This window comes from Theropithecus gelada, chromosome 12 (assembly GCF_003255815.1).
Source record: "Theropithecus gelada isolate Dixy chromosome 12, Tgel_1.0, whole genome shotgun sequence".
NCBI lineage: Eukaryota > Metazoa > Chordata > Mammalia > Primates > Cercopithecidae > Theropithecus > Theropithecus gelada.
In genome coordinates, this window is record NC_037680.1 from 43575170 (window position 1) to 43590679 (window position 15510).

Here is a 15510-nt window from a genome sequence, read left to right on the forward strand (position 1 = left end):
AGGCCGGGCGCGGTGGCTCAAGCCTGTAATCCCAGCACTTTGGGAGGCCGAGACGGGCGGATCACGAGGTCAGGAGATCAAGACCATCCTGGCTAACACGGTGAAACCCCGTCTCTACTAAAAAATACAAAAAACTAGCCGGGCGAGGTGGCGGACGTCTGTAGTCCCAGCTACTTGGGAGGCTGAGACAGGAGAATGGCGTGAACCCGGGAGGCGGAGCTTGCAGTGAGCTGAGATCCGGCCACTGCACCCCAGCCTGGGCGACAGAGCGAGACTCCGTCTCAAAACAAAACAAAACAAAACAAAAAAAAAGAAAGAAAAAAAAAACCCTGCACATCTGAGACTCATTCAGTCAGGTGCACCTTCCCCACCAACCACCAACCATCATGACTGATATTTATTACATTCAATGGTTTCCCTCATTTACAAGGACATTGCTACACAACTTACTTTTCTCTGCCTTTCAAGTCCTTCCATTTTCCTGGGACACCATCATGGCCCCTGAGTTCCTAGGTTTCCTCCTATGTAATAACTTTCCCTCTACTCTAGCTTTCATTTTTTGGTCACAGCTGGATCCTAGCAAGTTACCCTACTCTCTACAAACTAAAGCAAACATCTCAGTTGCCCCAGTCACGATTCTCTCCAATTTGCTTTGCCAAATATTCACACTAAAAGGGTTCTTTAGTTTCACCAAGATCTTCAGTCTGGGGACCCTTTGTCTGTCTTCCAATGTACCCTTTCTTTCCTTTTAATCCAACTTACATTTCACAGTGTATCATTTCAATCGCTCTGTTAGATCTCTTGGTGGCAACCTAAATTTCCTGTGCTTGGTCTCTGCCTGCCCTAACCCCACTCTGCGATACACATTTTATTTATACTTTTCCTCAGGAAACCGCTCCCTGGCTGAAGTCAGCTATATACTTTCTCATTGCCCAAACTAGAACTATGGAGAATTTTCTGACTTAGTAAGTAACTAAGTAACTTAACAGGCCCAACTGGTAGCCCTGCAGAGTTAATATTCCCAATCTCAAATGGGCCCCCAGCGCTGCACTGCCGCAGTCATCTTTGTCTAGTCATCTCTCTTCCCCCATTCTCCCCAGCAATTAAGTTAAACTTTCTTCATTCTTGGCCGGGCGCGGTGGCTCAAGCCTGTAATCCCAGCACTTTGGGAGGCCGAGGCGGGTGGATCACGAGGTCAGGAGATCGAGACCATCCTGGCTAACATGGTGAAACCCCGTCTCTACTAAAAATACAAAAAACTAGCCGGGCGTGGTGGCGGGCGCCTGTAGTCCCAGCTACTCGGAGGCTGAGGCAGGAGAATGGTGTGAACCTGGGAGGCGGAGCTTGCAGTGAGCCGAGATCGCGCCACTGCACTCCAGCCTGGGTGACACAGCGCGAGACTCCGTCTCAAAAAAAAAAAAAAAAAAAAAAAAAAAAAAAAAAAAAAAAAAAAAAAACTTTCTTCATTCTCTTCAAATACTCCTATGTTCATTAGACTTTGCATTGTAACAGAGAAAATAGATAACTTTCTGCCTGGGTTCTTATCTTCAAGCAACCAAGCATGCAAATCACCTATATCTGCTTCAATTTGACCCTCCTTCCCCTCAGTGAGAACAGGAATGTTTTCTGTTATGCTGCCTTCGGGCTATATTTCTATCCGTGCTTTGGGTTCCATCCTCTTGCCCTTCTCGGGAATTTTCCTTCACTGATTGTTCCTGCTCTCTTCTATACAGTCAGCATCTCCATCTCATTAAATCATTTGAGTCAGCTTTTCAAAGTATGCAAAACTCTTCCTTTAAAACAAACAAAACACATCTCTCTCAAGTTACTGCTCTATTGCTCCCATCCACATTAACACTGAAATTTTCAATAAGTGAATTCCCTTCACCATCTCCCAGCCACTCTCTCACCCACTTCAAATTGCCTTCGAACCTTTGTACTTGCAATGAAGCAATTTTGCTCAACTGTTGACATCCATTTTGCTCAACTCAAGATATATTTTAGTCCTCTTCAAATGAATACTTTCAGTGCAAGTTCAATATCATTAAAGATATTCTTTCCTTCTGATTTTTCTCCTCTGCCATACATTTAATCTTGGCATTTTTCAAGGCTTGGTTCTGGACTCACTCTCCATCACACTTTATATACTCTGCCCCTAAGCAAGTTCATTCAAGCCTGTTGTTTCAATTACCACGGAAAGCAGATGACTTAAATTAGTTGTTCAGTTTGGACCTCTCCTCTAAGCTCCAGGGCTACACATCCAACTGCCTTTTGGACATCTTGCTACCCAACTCATGATCTATCATCTCCCTCAAACCAGCCTTTATCTGATATTTTGACATCATTTAATAGCATCACAATCCATTTTGTTGTGCATGCCATAGAGAAAAATTAAATTCTCTCCCATTCTCTCTCTCTCTCTCTCTCTCTCATTCTCTCTCCCCTCCCCTCTCTATCTTTCTCAGACTTCTGATTCAATCCATTACCAAACTTTGAAAGTTTTACCTCCTAAGTAGCTTTCAACTTGGTTCACTTCTGGCCATCTCCATCACCATTCTTTCTTTAAGATCATCATCACTTGCCTGCAGTACTGCTATAGTAACTGCTCTTTCCACGTGTATTGTAACCTTCTACTCTAACCCAGTCTGGAGTAGTGGCTCTTCACCAGCAATGACTTTGCTCCCCACAGGAGCTTTTGCAATGTGTGAACCCACTTTTAATAGTTATGACTCCAGAGCTAGGGACAAATGCTCCTGGCATCTAGTGGGTAGAGACCAGGAAGGCTGTCAAATAGCCTACTATGCACAGAATAAGGCCCTAACAGCAAAGAATTATCTGGTTCAGATAACACTGACAAGATTGAGAAATCATGTTCTGGAGTTAGACTGCACTTTTCACATGGCAGATCTGATTATGTCATGCGTGCACATGTATACACACACACACACACATACACACACACACAAAAAAAAACATTCAGTAACTTCCCATTGAGCTAAGACCAAAAAAGTAAATACAGTGCTGCAGGCCTTGTGATCTGGTCCCGGCCTGCCTCTGCAGGCCATCCAGCACCATGTGTTTTCTTTCAGCCTCCCAGCTCCCACCTACTCTATGCTCTGTCCTCCCTCCCAGTCCAGGACATTTGCACATATTGTCTTCACCTGGAAAGCTCTTCACGTAGTTAAGCCCCATTCATTCTTCAAATATCAGCTGAAAGTCATTTCCCCAGGAGAGCCCTGTGCACGGCTCTCTCTTTCTCACTGAGTTAATTCCCCCATTGAGATACTCAGCATTAGAGATGCATGTTTAATACTGACTCCTGGGCTTCGTTACCATTTACCTCCTTCACTAGACTGGAAGCCAACAAAGGTGAAACATATTTCTTTATTTTATTTTAAACAAAATTATACCACTAGTAGTTGGTTGTTGAACATTAGGCATCCAATAACCAAATCTCTTCCAAGAACATTTGAGAAAACTTAGTCCTAGAAATGGCAAGTGACTTAATCAAGGCCACAAAGCTAACTAGTAGCCAAGGGAGGGCTTGAATCCAACTTTCTCATTGTGAAATGCTGCATTTGTTCCTTCTAAACTGGTGTTTTACACATTTGTTTAAGCCTATAGATTTTTACTCAAAGTAAATCTTTTGTGGAAGCACAGTGTATAAAACAGATTACGAGAGATTAAAGCGGATCACTGCTTTGATTGGGGAGAGCTCAATTCAACCTCATCCAAGAAGCTCTTTTATATCTCTACACAGCTGCCTCCTTACCCCTTGCCAGGCCCTGAAGAACTTGCCTCAGAATGACTTTGATGTGATGACTAGGGCTTGAAAATAGGTCCACCACATGTGGATTGTTCCTTACTGCCTCTATACAAGATGCACTCTTGATACTTGTGAATTCCAGAATGAGAATACCAATATAGTATAAGTTAATGTCATCACCAGCTAAAATTTAATCAAATCACATTTCCATGTAGGTATATGAAACAGAAGTTATTCCTTAATATCATCAGTCTCAGTCCATGGACCATGTTCAGTGTTCCACCTTTTACCAAAACATAAATTTTCCTAACAAAAATCACAACTTTGTAGGCATCTGCACCTTCTATTTATCTCATCTTGTTTTGCAATGCTAGCAGTTGGATAAAATTGCTGAAATAAAACAAGCAAACATAATGTGTTCATGTCATAGCAGTCACCTTCCAGGACAGTGGAGAGGACACCAGAATGAACTCAGAGAAGGATGTTATACTCGTGCCACATGTCGTGGCATGACTGACACTTTGTCTCAACAGCATTATACCTCACTACAAATTATGAACATATGGATTTTTTGTAATAGTTGGAAACACATATGTTAAAGGCAATGCCCTGAAAAAAACGACAAGTTCTTTTTCTCTATTTTTCTCCTGCAGTTGTTTTTAGTTTCAGTTAAAGTTCACTCTAATGAAGACAGCATACATCAAATATTTTTTGGGAGTATCTAAAGATGATGTGATTACCAGTTACCAATATTTCTAGTGATTTTATATGTATGTGTGTATATGTGTATATACAAACATTTGTAATAAATGTATGTACACACATATACATAGTGAATATATTCATTCTCATGTATATTCATGTGTATGTGTATATTATATATTTGTGTGAATATATATCTTCATATATACTTGTTATGTACATGTTATATATGTATATATATATTTGCAGGTGTGTATATATTATATATAAATTGAAAAACTTTTCTAACCATAGCAAAGACATAGAAAATGTGTCTACTCTAAGAAATGTTTCGAAGCTTTTAGCTGTCTCTCAAACTTGACTCACTCATGTCTGTGTACTTAAGAGGTAACAAAAGTGAAAAACAATTACTGACATCATCATCTGAATCGCTGTTTAGAAAAATACGGTAGTCTCCCCTTATCCACGGGGGTCATGTTACAAGGCCCCTGGTGGACGCCTAAAACCACAGCTAGTACTGAACCCTGTGTATACTATGTCTTATTCCACACATATATACCTATAATAAAGTTTAACTTTTAAATTTAGCACAGTAAGAGATTCACAACAATAACTAATAATAAAATAGACTAACTAAAACACTATGCTGTAATAAAGGTTAAATGAGAGTGATTTGACCACAAGCACTGCAATACTGTGATAGTCCATCTGATAACCAAGATGGCTTCTAAGTGAATCATGGTTGGTAGTATGGACAAACAAACTGATGATTCATGTCCTGGGCAGATGGAGTGATCCTCAGAGAGCATGCAATTTAAAATTTATAAATGGTTTATTTCTGGAATTTTTCATTTCATATTGTGGACCGCAGATAAATGAAACTGCAGAAACCAAAACTGCAGTTACAGGGAGACTACTGTGTGACCTCCTGTATGAAAATCTTTAACTTAGGTGTAGCTGTTGAAAACATTTTCAACATATTACTTGACATAGTAAAAATTAGACTTTTGCTTCTTGAACTGTCTTGGGTCATTTACTTTTTGCAACTTTTTATTCAAAATATTTAGTCTACTTGGCTTGGTTTGTTTTATTTGATTACATTACTTGGCCTATACAATAAGGAATGCTAGACTTTCTATGTTGGAAATATCCTTTATACTTCCTTTCTTTGGGAATCTTTTATCTCTTCACCTTTAAATTACTATCTCAAGAAGTAATTTCATAATCTTTATGAATTGAAAAACTACTCACTGTATGCTGGCTGAATGGATTTGTAATTGGGGAACTCTATAATTGCTCAGGTTATTATTATAGGGTGAGCATGACATTAAAAAAACTCATTTCCTTCTGTCTTCAGCATATAATGTTGATACATTGCTATTTTTTGAAAGTCCCTCATCAACATTTCTCAGGCCTAGAAAGTTGCATCCATTAACATATATTATGTTGTATTGTGACCCTTATTTCCACTCTCTCTCTTTTATGAGAGTAAAAAACACACACACATGAAAGGAAGGCTAATTCAGAAGTGGAACCAGTGGCAGAAAAGTAAACTAAGCGTTCAGATATATGTTTGCAGTTCTTGGCGAAGTTATCAAAATTTTACCCGAAGCATATTGGAAAACATCACTCACGATAGAAACTCCCTCCTTCTCTCACTCCTGCCTTCTAACCCCCCTAAAAAACACATCTGTTTCCTACTGATAGCTTTTAACATACAACCCTTTAATGTCTTCTAACAGGAAGTGGAAATTGAGCGAAGTTTGTGCTCGCCAGCTTTTAAGAGTCACCCTGGGAGCCAGCTGGAGGATTCTGTGAAAGACTCAGACAAGAAAGGCGAGGAAACATCTTGTGACAAGATGTCACCTGAAAGTGGTCACAGCCACATCTTTGAAGGTTAGCATAGCATTTTGATACACTTTCTTGAGATCATACCTCGTACAACATGAGTGGTTAATAAAAAAAATATATGAGGGGTTTGTTTAAAAATTAGTAAGGAAAATAATGACTGCATATAGTTTAGGAAATATAATTTAGGAAAAATAGAGGTATTTATAAATACCTCTATCTTTATTATATTTTAATTAGTTTTTTATAACTAAATAGAATATATTTTAATTGACTATAAACCAGTACAACAAGCATTTTCAGTATTAGAAGTTTGAAACAATGTACCTGACCATAATCTGACTTTTCCTTTTGTGAAAATAAAAGAAAAACATACTTGTCTTTCTGTCTGTGGGTACCAAAAGAATGAGCTAGGAGTAACTATCAGTAACAAAATAAAAAAAAATAATAAGATGCCTTAAGCATCTCCTTTTCAGACAATTAAACTAAACTTGCATAATGAATTTGGAATACAAAGCGACATAAGAGTGTTACATTTTAGACAGAACCTTATAAATTTGATTAATGCTTTACAAATATCACTAAAAAGTTAATAGCTCATATGTTAGAAATCACACTACTAATATCATTTTCAACAATGACAGACATGAAAAATATAAATAATTTATTGGAAAATACAGATCTTATTTATCATTTCTGATTAGACACATTCTGGATTTTTCCTCTTTAACCAACTAATGTCTATTGTAGTATTTGTGGTGTTTGTTAGAGATCATAATTAGTACAAATTTTAAGATATCATTTGGAATATTTGTAGCAAACTGTTAAGTCACCAGTCCACGTGAGCAATGTGCAAAGTCTTTGGAATATTACAGTTCACAATGTGGAAAAGCAAATAGTACTCTGTTTTAAAACTTTAAAAAAGCTGTTTGCGAATCAGCACATCAGCATCACCTGGAGGCTTATTAGAAATGCAGACCCTTCAGCCTCACATCAGTTCTACTAAATCAAAATCTGCTTGTAACAGGATCCTCAAATGATTCATGTGCACATTAAAGTTTGAGAAGCTGTACACTGTGACAGAACAGACTGATTTTCAGGGGAATTTACATGTGGTTCAGCCCATTCCGATTCCGTTTGGTATAAGGATGTAATTTGGAGTGGGAGGCAGGTGTAGAAACAGTGAAGGGGAGTTTGCTAATGATGGCCTGGGCATGGATTTCTAAATACATGTAAATTGAGATTTCAATCTCTTTTTCACTTTCAATTCATTTTGGTATGCCCAATTAATATCCTAATATGATTAGTATCAGTCTTGAGGAATTTACTCCACATATTTCTGGCCTGTGATTAAACTTTATGGGCACTTGGCTGAATGCAAAAGAATTAGATTAGCAGAGGCCAAGAAAAGAGAAGCTTCAAGGAATGATTTATATTCTGATGATTCTTTCCTGTGGAGAGCTTAGCATAGGGAGGCAAAAATGAGTTTGGCAAACTGATCGGACTTACACGAGATAATTAACTCCACTCATCACATCTTACTTCTCCTCGTCTGTGTTTTCTTTGATTTCCATGCAAAGGTTTTCAAAGGCCTCTTTATTTTAAAAGCTTAGAAAAAGTATTCTGGAGTGTAACCACTATTTACTGTCAAGATATGACTTAAATTTAAAAGTAACCTCAAATACACATTTCCAGTTACACTGACAATAACAAGAAGTAAACTTGCAAACACAAGGTGGGAAAATTGCATCTGCAAGATGGATGAACATAGCAGCAATTTTAATTTCATTTTATCTGTATATTGCACAATAACTCTAATTCCTATGTATCAATACATTTTAAAAAAACAAAATTATTTCATTATGGAATCCTTTTCATTCTTTCACAGGTCCCCAAATTTCTATCTCTGTTGGAACAATAATAAACTATTTTAATACTTAATTTAGTTAACTTGGACAGCATGCAAATTAAACTGGACGAAACCTACAAAACAAGAGCATTTTGATATTGCTGTTTTGCTATAAAGATTTATTTTATTCCAAAAAGATAAACACTTGTTTCTAAATAAAGTGTGATAACTGAAAGATTTCAGAGTTTATACAATTATATGAGTGACTGCGACAGCCTTATATATTAGTTAAACATCTTAACTAGCCGTAAGAGTTTCATATTGAGGCAGTATTTATTTGTAGTAATATGAAAAGCAGTAGATTTTTTAAATTACACTTATAATAGATAATTTAAGTGCAACTACCTAATATCCTGCATATTTAAAATTTAGTAAACAGTGTGAATTGATAACTCCATTCCAGGACAGAACTAGCAATGCCTGTCAGGTTATTTCCACTCCAATATCCTCAACTGCAGGACCAGAACAGCACAGAAAGGTGCTATGATTTTCCCCAGCCTTTCTTTTTATGCCCGATGAGCCACTCCCAGGTTCCCAGTCTGTGGACAATTACTCTCACCACTTCTGTTTCATTTACTCCATTTCCTCACTTATGTATTGGTGTCAAGTAAACCATAGTGCTCCCGTGTGCATGTTGGTGCATTCCATTCACATTTTCTTGGAAATATACTCTAACATTTGTTAAAATGATTCTAGGAAGACTTAGATCATATGACATTAAATGTCGAGCATAGTAAATCCATAATTTGACAAATGTGGGTAATTTGATAATGATGGGATATGAAAGAAAAGAAATCAGTGTAAATGATTTGATTAATTGTATTATACTAATATAAAAATCTGATTTGTTGGGTCGGGCGTAGTCACTCACACCTGTAATCCCAGCGTTTTGGGAGGCCAAGGTGGGTAAATCACCTAGGGTCAGGAGTTTGAGACCAGCCCTGACCAACATGGTGAAACCCCATCTCTACTAAAATTACAAAAATTAGCTGGGCATGATAGTGAATGCCTGTAATCCCAGCTACTCGGGAGACTGAGGCAGGAGAATTGCTTGAACCTGGCAGGTGGAGGCTGCAGTGAGCCGAGATGGCACCACTGCACTCCAGCCTGGGCAACAGAGCGAGACTCCATCTCCAAAAAAAAAAAATATATATATATATATATATATATATATATGATTTGTTGAATTTCTTTTAGATATTTTAAGACCAGCAAGTTGGAAAGTGAATACTGGAAGTCTTAGGTACTGGCGTTTGACGTACATGTATGTAGAATTGAAAAATCTACTCTTTCTGCTGAAAAACTCTGGATCAAGGAAACTTCAAATAGTATAGAATTGAATGGGTCATGTGCATCAAATTTATATGACTTGGGATTTTCTAATATGACAATTGTCTGCTCTTCACTTTTATTCTCTAACTCATAATTTTAATTTTAATCTTCTAAGTCATCAACATGTAAAATGCCAAAAGATAAAATATATATTCAAAGTCGCTTTTTCAAGGCTTTTGCAATAAACCTTGGAAATTACCTACTGTCTTTCTCTTTTTATTCTGCTCGATTAAAACTAAATTCATTCTTTATTCTTATAATGGCCATTCATCTCCTCTGGCAGGTTTCACAAAACAAACTGAACATCTGTTCTTTCAGTTTTCTACTGCTCTTTACATGAGGGGATCCTTCCAGTCATTAATGTTTCTAAAATACTGAAGTATGTATAATATATGTATTTGTGTGACTGACATTTACATATCTTATTTTTTTGTTTAAAATCAGACATTTTAGAGTAATGATGTCCAAAAGAAACTTCTGTGATAATGATAATAGAAGTGTCCTATATCTGTGCGATCCAACATGGTAACGACTAGCCACATGTGGCTATTACGCAATTAAAAAGTAGCTAGTGCAGCTGACCAACATAATTGCTAATTTCATTGAATTTTAAGTAATGTACATTTAAATTGTCATGATATTGGAAGCTGACATTCGTCCCATGAGCTAACTGTCCAACCTTTCATGAGAGTTGATCCAGATGCTAACTATTCATTTTAAGTGATCCTCTACCTGCTAATTTACCTTTATTGAAATGTATGTGTATAAGCAGAAAGAGAATTCATGTTGGCAAAACAGATAAAAGGTAAATAACAATAATTCACATATTAAAAAGTTGCCTTCGAGAGCTGGGGATGATCTCCTCTCTTTAGTATTTTCTAGTGATAAAATTAAGAAAAATATAATTTCAACTGTGTTCCCTTTTCAATGTGCTGATAAAGCAATAGTTTTATCATAGAAACAGAAATACTACTGTGAGGCTTTACTTTTTTTTTTTTTTTTCCCCATAACATCTTTTCTAGAGCTTCATTGTCTTGGAAATATGAATCCCCTCAGGTCAGAAGCAAACCTTTTTCTGAATACCTAAGATTAACAAAGTTAAATGAAATGGAGCAACAGGCGACTTTAAAATTAACAGCACCATTTCTTTAATGAAACAGGGAGGGCTTCTTTGGAAACTTATAAGTAAATCAGACATTTAATCACAGAGTAGTTCCAGCTAACACCATCGACACCTGGTCTCCGGACACACGATGGTGGACCCAGGACTACCAGCACTCGCTTCTGCTTGCAGACTTGCTTCCCTACCTACTCTACCTTATTTCATGCCCCAAATAATGTTATTTTAGTTCATATAGGAGACATTTCATTAGGAAAAATATCGTCAGTGGATCACCATCTAAAACAATTCTGTGGTGATGGCCTTTGTAAAATAATCTAATTTTTATATCAGTAATCATCTCTAATTAATCTGCTTACCCAATTAAGTGTTTCTTTTTCTTAAAGTCGGGTCCACCTGCAGATTTTTGATGACTCCCACATGTTCCTTTTAGTCACTATTATAGTCAGTGAGTCAAAACACATTCCAGAGTTAAGTCATGGCCCAGTAGGAAGGGGCAGCTGGGAGTTTGCTATTCTGAGGAATATGTAATGAAAGGTCTATTCATGAGGTCGTTCACGTGGTAACTATAAATCAGCACCTTGGAATGCTGGAAAATTTCCAAAATCCCAGGAACTCATTTTGAGCTTGCACTTGGTCATATTTAATTTTAAAACATGAGGCCATCAAAGAAAGATAGCAAGAAATTTAAGTATACCTTTAAAAAATCATTCATTCACCCTGAAATTGGAAAAAACTAAATATATTATTTTTAATATTCTGATTGTAGAATGTCAGAAATGTGTACGTATTTCTACCAAATATTTTTGATGTGCTGTTTTCATTTGCCCATTCATCTGTTCATTCATCAAGCAAATATGTATTGAGTGCCTATTTGTGCCAGGTACTATTCTAAGTGCTTGGAGACATCAATGAATAAAAGACAAAAAGAAAAAGAAAAAATTCTGCCCATGGAGCATATTTTGTAACAGGGGATACATACATTGGATGATAAAATAATGAAGAAGTAAATGATATATCAGAAGACAGCAAGTGCTATAGAAAACATAGGCCAGGATAGAGGGAATGGTGCGTGATGGAAATTTGTAATTTTAATTAGGATGGTGAGAATCAACCACATGGGAAGGTGACATTTAAACAAAGACTTAAATAAGTAAATACTCTCAGTGCTTTGGGAGGCCAAGGAAGGAGGAGTGTTTGAGGTCAAGTGTTCAAGACCAGCTTGGGCAACATAGCAACTCTCCCATCTCTACAAAAAAATAAAAAATTAGCTGGGCTTGCGGCACACATCTGTAGACCCAGCTACCAGGGAGGCTAAGGCAGGAGGATCCTTGGAGCCCTGGAGTTCAAGGTTACAGTTAGCTAAGATCATGCCACTGCACTCCAGCCTAAGTGACAGAGTGAGACCCTGTCTCAAAAATAAAATATAAAAAAAAATATACATAGTTATATTTTGTTAAAGGCAAATGTATCGCCTAAGATTTGAGGCAGAATGTTCTCTGATCCCAGGCCCTCTAATTGGAGCAACTATACTGCTGGGTTTTTGCAGTCACTTGAAGATAGAGGAAACACACAGCAGTAAAATCCTCATATCTTGCCACTCTCACCAATGGGAAGTGTGTGGAACCACTGCTACCCTGGTTTATCAGTCTGCACCTTGTGGATTTCTGGTACTGTTGTATTCTGTTCTACAGGGAATAGGCCAAGAAAGAAGAGCAGAGGGCAAAAAGTTCAGGTAGAACCACAGGGCTGACTGAAGGATTGGAACCCACACATGAGAGCCAAACCAGGAATTTGTTATTCTGAGAAAGGTACAGGCCGGGCGTGATGGCTCACGCCTGTAATCCCAAAACTTTGGGAGGCCGAGGTAGGCGGATCATGAGGTCAGGAGTTTGAGACCAGCCTGGCCAACATGGTGAAACCGCGTCTCTACTAAAACTACAAAAATTAGCTGGGCATGCACCTCTTGTCCCAGCTACTCAGGAGGCTGAGGCAGGAGAATGGTTTGAACCCGGGAGGTGGAGGTTGCAGTGAGCCGAGATTGTGCCACTGCACTCCAGCCTGGCGACAGAGCAAGGCTCCGTCACACACAAAAAAAAAAGGAAGAAAGAAGGGTACATGGAACTCGTGTTACCTAATGGGTTTGAAATTAGAATGTCAGTACAAAGGTGAAATACAAGAATCCCACTTCTTAAACTGAGTTCATGACTCCATGCATCTATTCAGGTTGGCATAGCTCATGTGACTGTCAGTGTTCCAAAATAAAGACGTTAGAAGTTCACAAGTGCAGAAGGTGCTATGCCAGAGAAGTTTGATGACAGGTATTGGTGATACAATCCTAGCAAGACTGAGTTTAAGAATAAAAAGCCCAGTCACTAAGGATGAGGGCATGGCTAAAAAAACTCAGTGTTCTGGGGCAGTGGTTTTGAAAAAATGGAAAGAAGGAAAGGAGAGAGGAAGGGAGGGAGGGAAGGATGAAGGGAGAGAGAAAAAGATGGAGAGGAGGAATGGAGAAACAAAGGCAGGAAGAGAAGTGGGAAAAATAAAGCAGTTTTATGAAGCTTTTGATAAGTAGCTAGAATTCAGTTACTAATGAATTCTTTTTGGTACCAGAGGCAAACACAGAATGGGAGCAGTAGTAAAATCTATAAATTCAGCAAATATTTACTGAACAGGAACTATGGACCTGGTCCTGTGCTTGGCACTGGGGATATAGGTATGTGAAGACACAGACCCTGACCCTGAGTGGCTTATAGTTTAAGAAAGGTGGCAGGTTCATAAACAAATGTCAACACTAAGAGATGAACAGTGCTACAGTAAAAGATACAGGAAGCAACTACATATGTCCGTGGGCCCACAGATGCTTCATAGAAATGCTGAGTTTTTAAAGTGTTTGTGAAGCATGACTGGGAGTTGACCAAGAAGAGAAAGAAGGCATGTGTGAGAAGGAGGGATAGGAGAAAGGGTGGAAATTCCAAGTAGATCCAGCAAAACCATGAAGGGATATGGAAAGTAAGCAATTTGGAAGAAAATAGGGGCACTTCCATATGTTTGATGCTTAACAGCTCATTTCAATTAATGTCTTCATAGCCCCTTGAGCTGGGGCCAGAATTGGTGCTAGATTCTAAGCTATGAGTGAAACAATTCCAGCTGAGGTTAATTAGACTCAGCTGCCAGGTTAGGAAGACAGGTTTGCATGAAAAGGAAAACTTGTTCCTTCTGAAAAATATGCTCGTTGACATATTTTAACAATTTTTGCCAATTAAAGGAGTGAAATATTTGGTGATTTTTTGCCATGGTAAAAAAAAAAAACCACACAATATTCTAGAGAAACCCTATATGTTTCCAGATATTTCAGACATGGGGAATAGAAAAAAAAAAGACACTACATAAATTAGCTAATTAACAATGTTACTTTTTAAAATTCAATTTTCAAAATATTTAAAGTTTTTAATGTATTTTTATTTTCAAGAGTTAAGCCAAATACTTTTATTTAAAATGTCTATTTTCTCTACATTATTCATTATAGACATTAATATTAGAAATACTTCATTATATGAAATAAAATTTAACTATAAATTTTAAACTTTTAAACATAACATTTCTTTTTAATGTAGTTTCACATGCCCTTTAAAGTACATAATATCCACAAAGCAATATAAGAATAACTTATTACTAATAAATGTGAAAACACAAATAATAATAACACATAAACTTTTGTCTTTGAGAAGTTACATTTACAAAGAGCCATGTGTTTCTATTTTTGGCTCTTTTTCTACAGCCATAAATATGGAGATAGGGCTAAAATAATGTTCTATGAATAAATTCTGCATGTCACTGTTATGATTCTTTATTTACAACTTCCTAACTGATGAAATAGTATATGAGGACTCATAAGAGTACACATAGTCCTAGCCAGAGGGTCTCAGGAATTCTTGAAGAATACCACATAACTTTGTATTGGCTAAAACAAACAGCCAGTTGTTCTATTTTTTGAAGATCATCTTTTAAAAAAAATCAGATTTTGCCAAACGCAATAGGAAACTCACTCTGTTAATAGTTTGTTTTGTTTAATATTTCAGCACTTAACATTCTAGATAGTTTCTGATTTATTATGAGATATGTAATCATTCTCTAGTGACGTGGTAAGACCATTGCTTTCCATACACATCAGGGAAGAATTTGATATATCACCTCCAAATCTTTTTTAGGTCATCACTTCACAATACTTCTGACTCATTGCTTAAATATCTTCACTCTTCATCCCTAAAAATGACATATTGCCTTTTGGGATATGGCATCAGAATATGAAGCCTATTGCTTCATAGTTACATTGTATGTGGGAAACTATTAAGAAATTTTAATGTCCCTAGATTTTGCATAGAATAATTCAGATTAAAACTTAGACAATGAGTGGAAGTTCAGATGACCATACTTTTTAATGAATTAAGAATTCTGGTGAGTTTAAATAACTGCTGCATTGGAAATTGGAAACTGTTTTTCTTGACAGTTTGCTGTGGATATTTGAATTGCTATCCTTGTACTGCATCAAAAGACAACCTTATCTTTGCTCATTCCTGGTGTTTTTTGCTTATGCCATGCCAAAGAATAATTTATTCTATATATAGTTTTTAAAATAATTAGAATTCCTAATGGAAAATAATGAATAACACTATATGCAATAATATTCTATATACTACGTGTATTAAACATTAAATCCACTATAGCCCTTCATTTCCATACTCTTGTTATCTACAATTCCCACTCCTACTGTAAATTCTCATCTTTTTTAAGCTAATTAAAGACAGCACTAATTAAAATGGAAGTTCAAAA

At 37.1% G+C, this 15510-nt stretch overlaps 1 protein-coding gene across 3 annotated transcripts in view; it reads left to right on the top strand.

Annotated features, from left to right (window-relative positions):
- Nucleotides 1-15510, top strand: part of XIRP2 (xin actin binding repeat containing 2) — a 367676-nt gene that overhangs the window by 235554 nt on the left and 116612 nt on the right. For all 3 annotated transcript variants that reach the window (XM_025404417.1, XM_025404415.1, XM_025404413.1), the window contains one exon: nucleotides 6211-6364. Coding sequence is in view for 2 of the 3 variants with exons in the window: in XM_025404415.1 (XP_025260200.1) it covers nucleotides 6211-6364 (154 nt within the window). In the remaining variant the exon portion in view is untranslated. The remainder of the gene's footprint in view (nucleotides 1-6210; nucleotides 6365-15510) is intronic.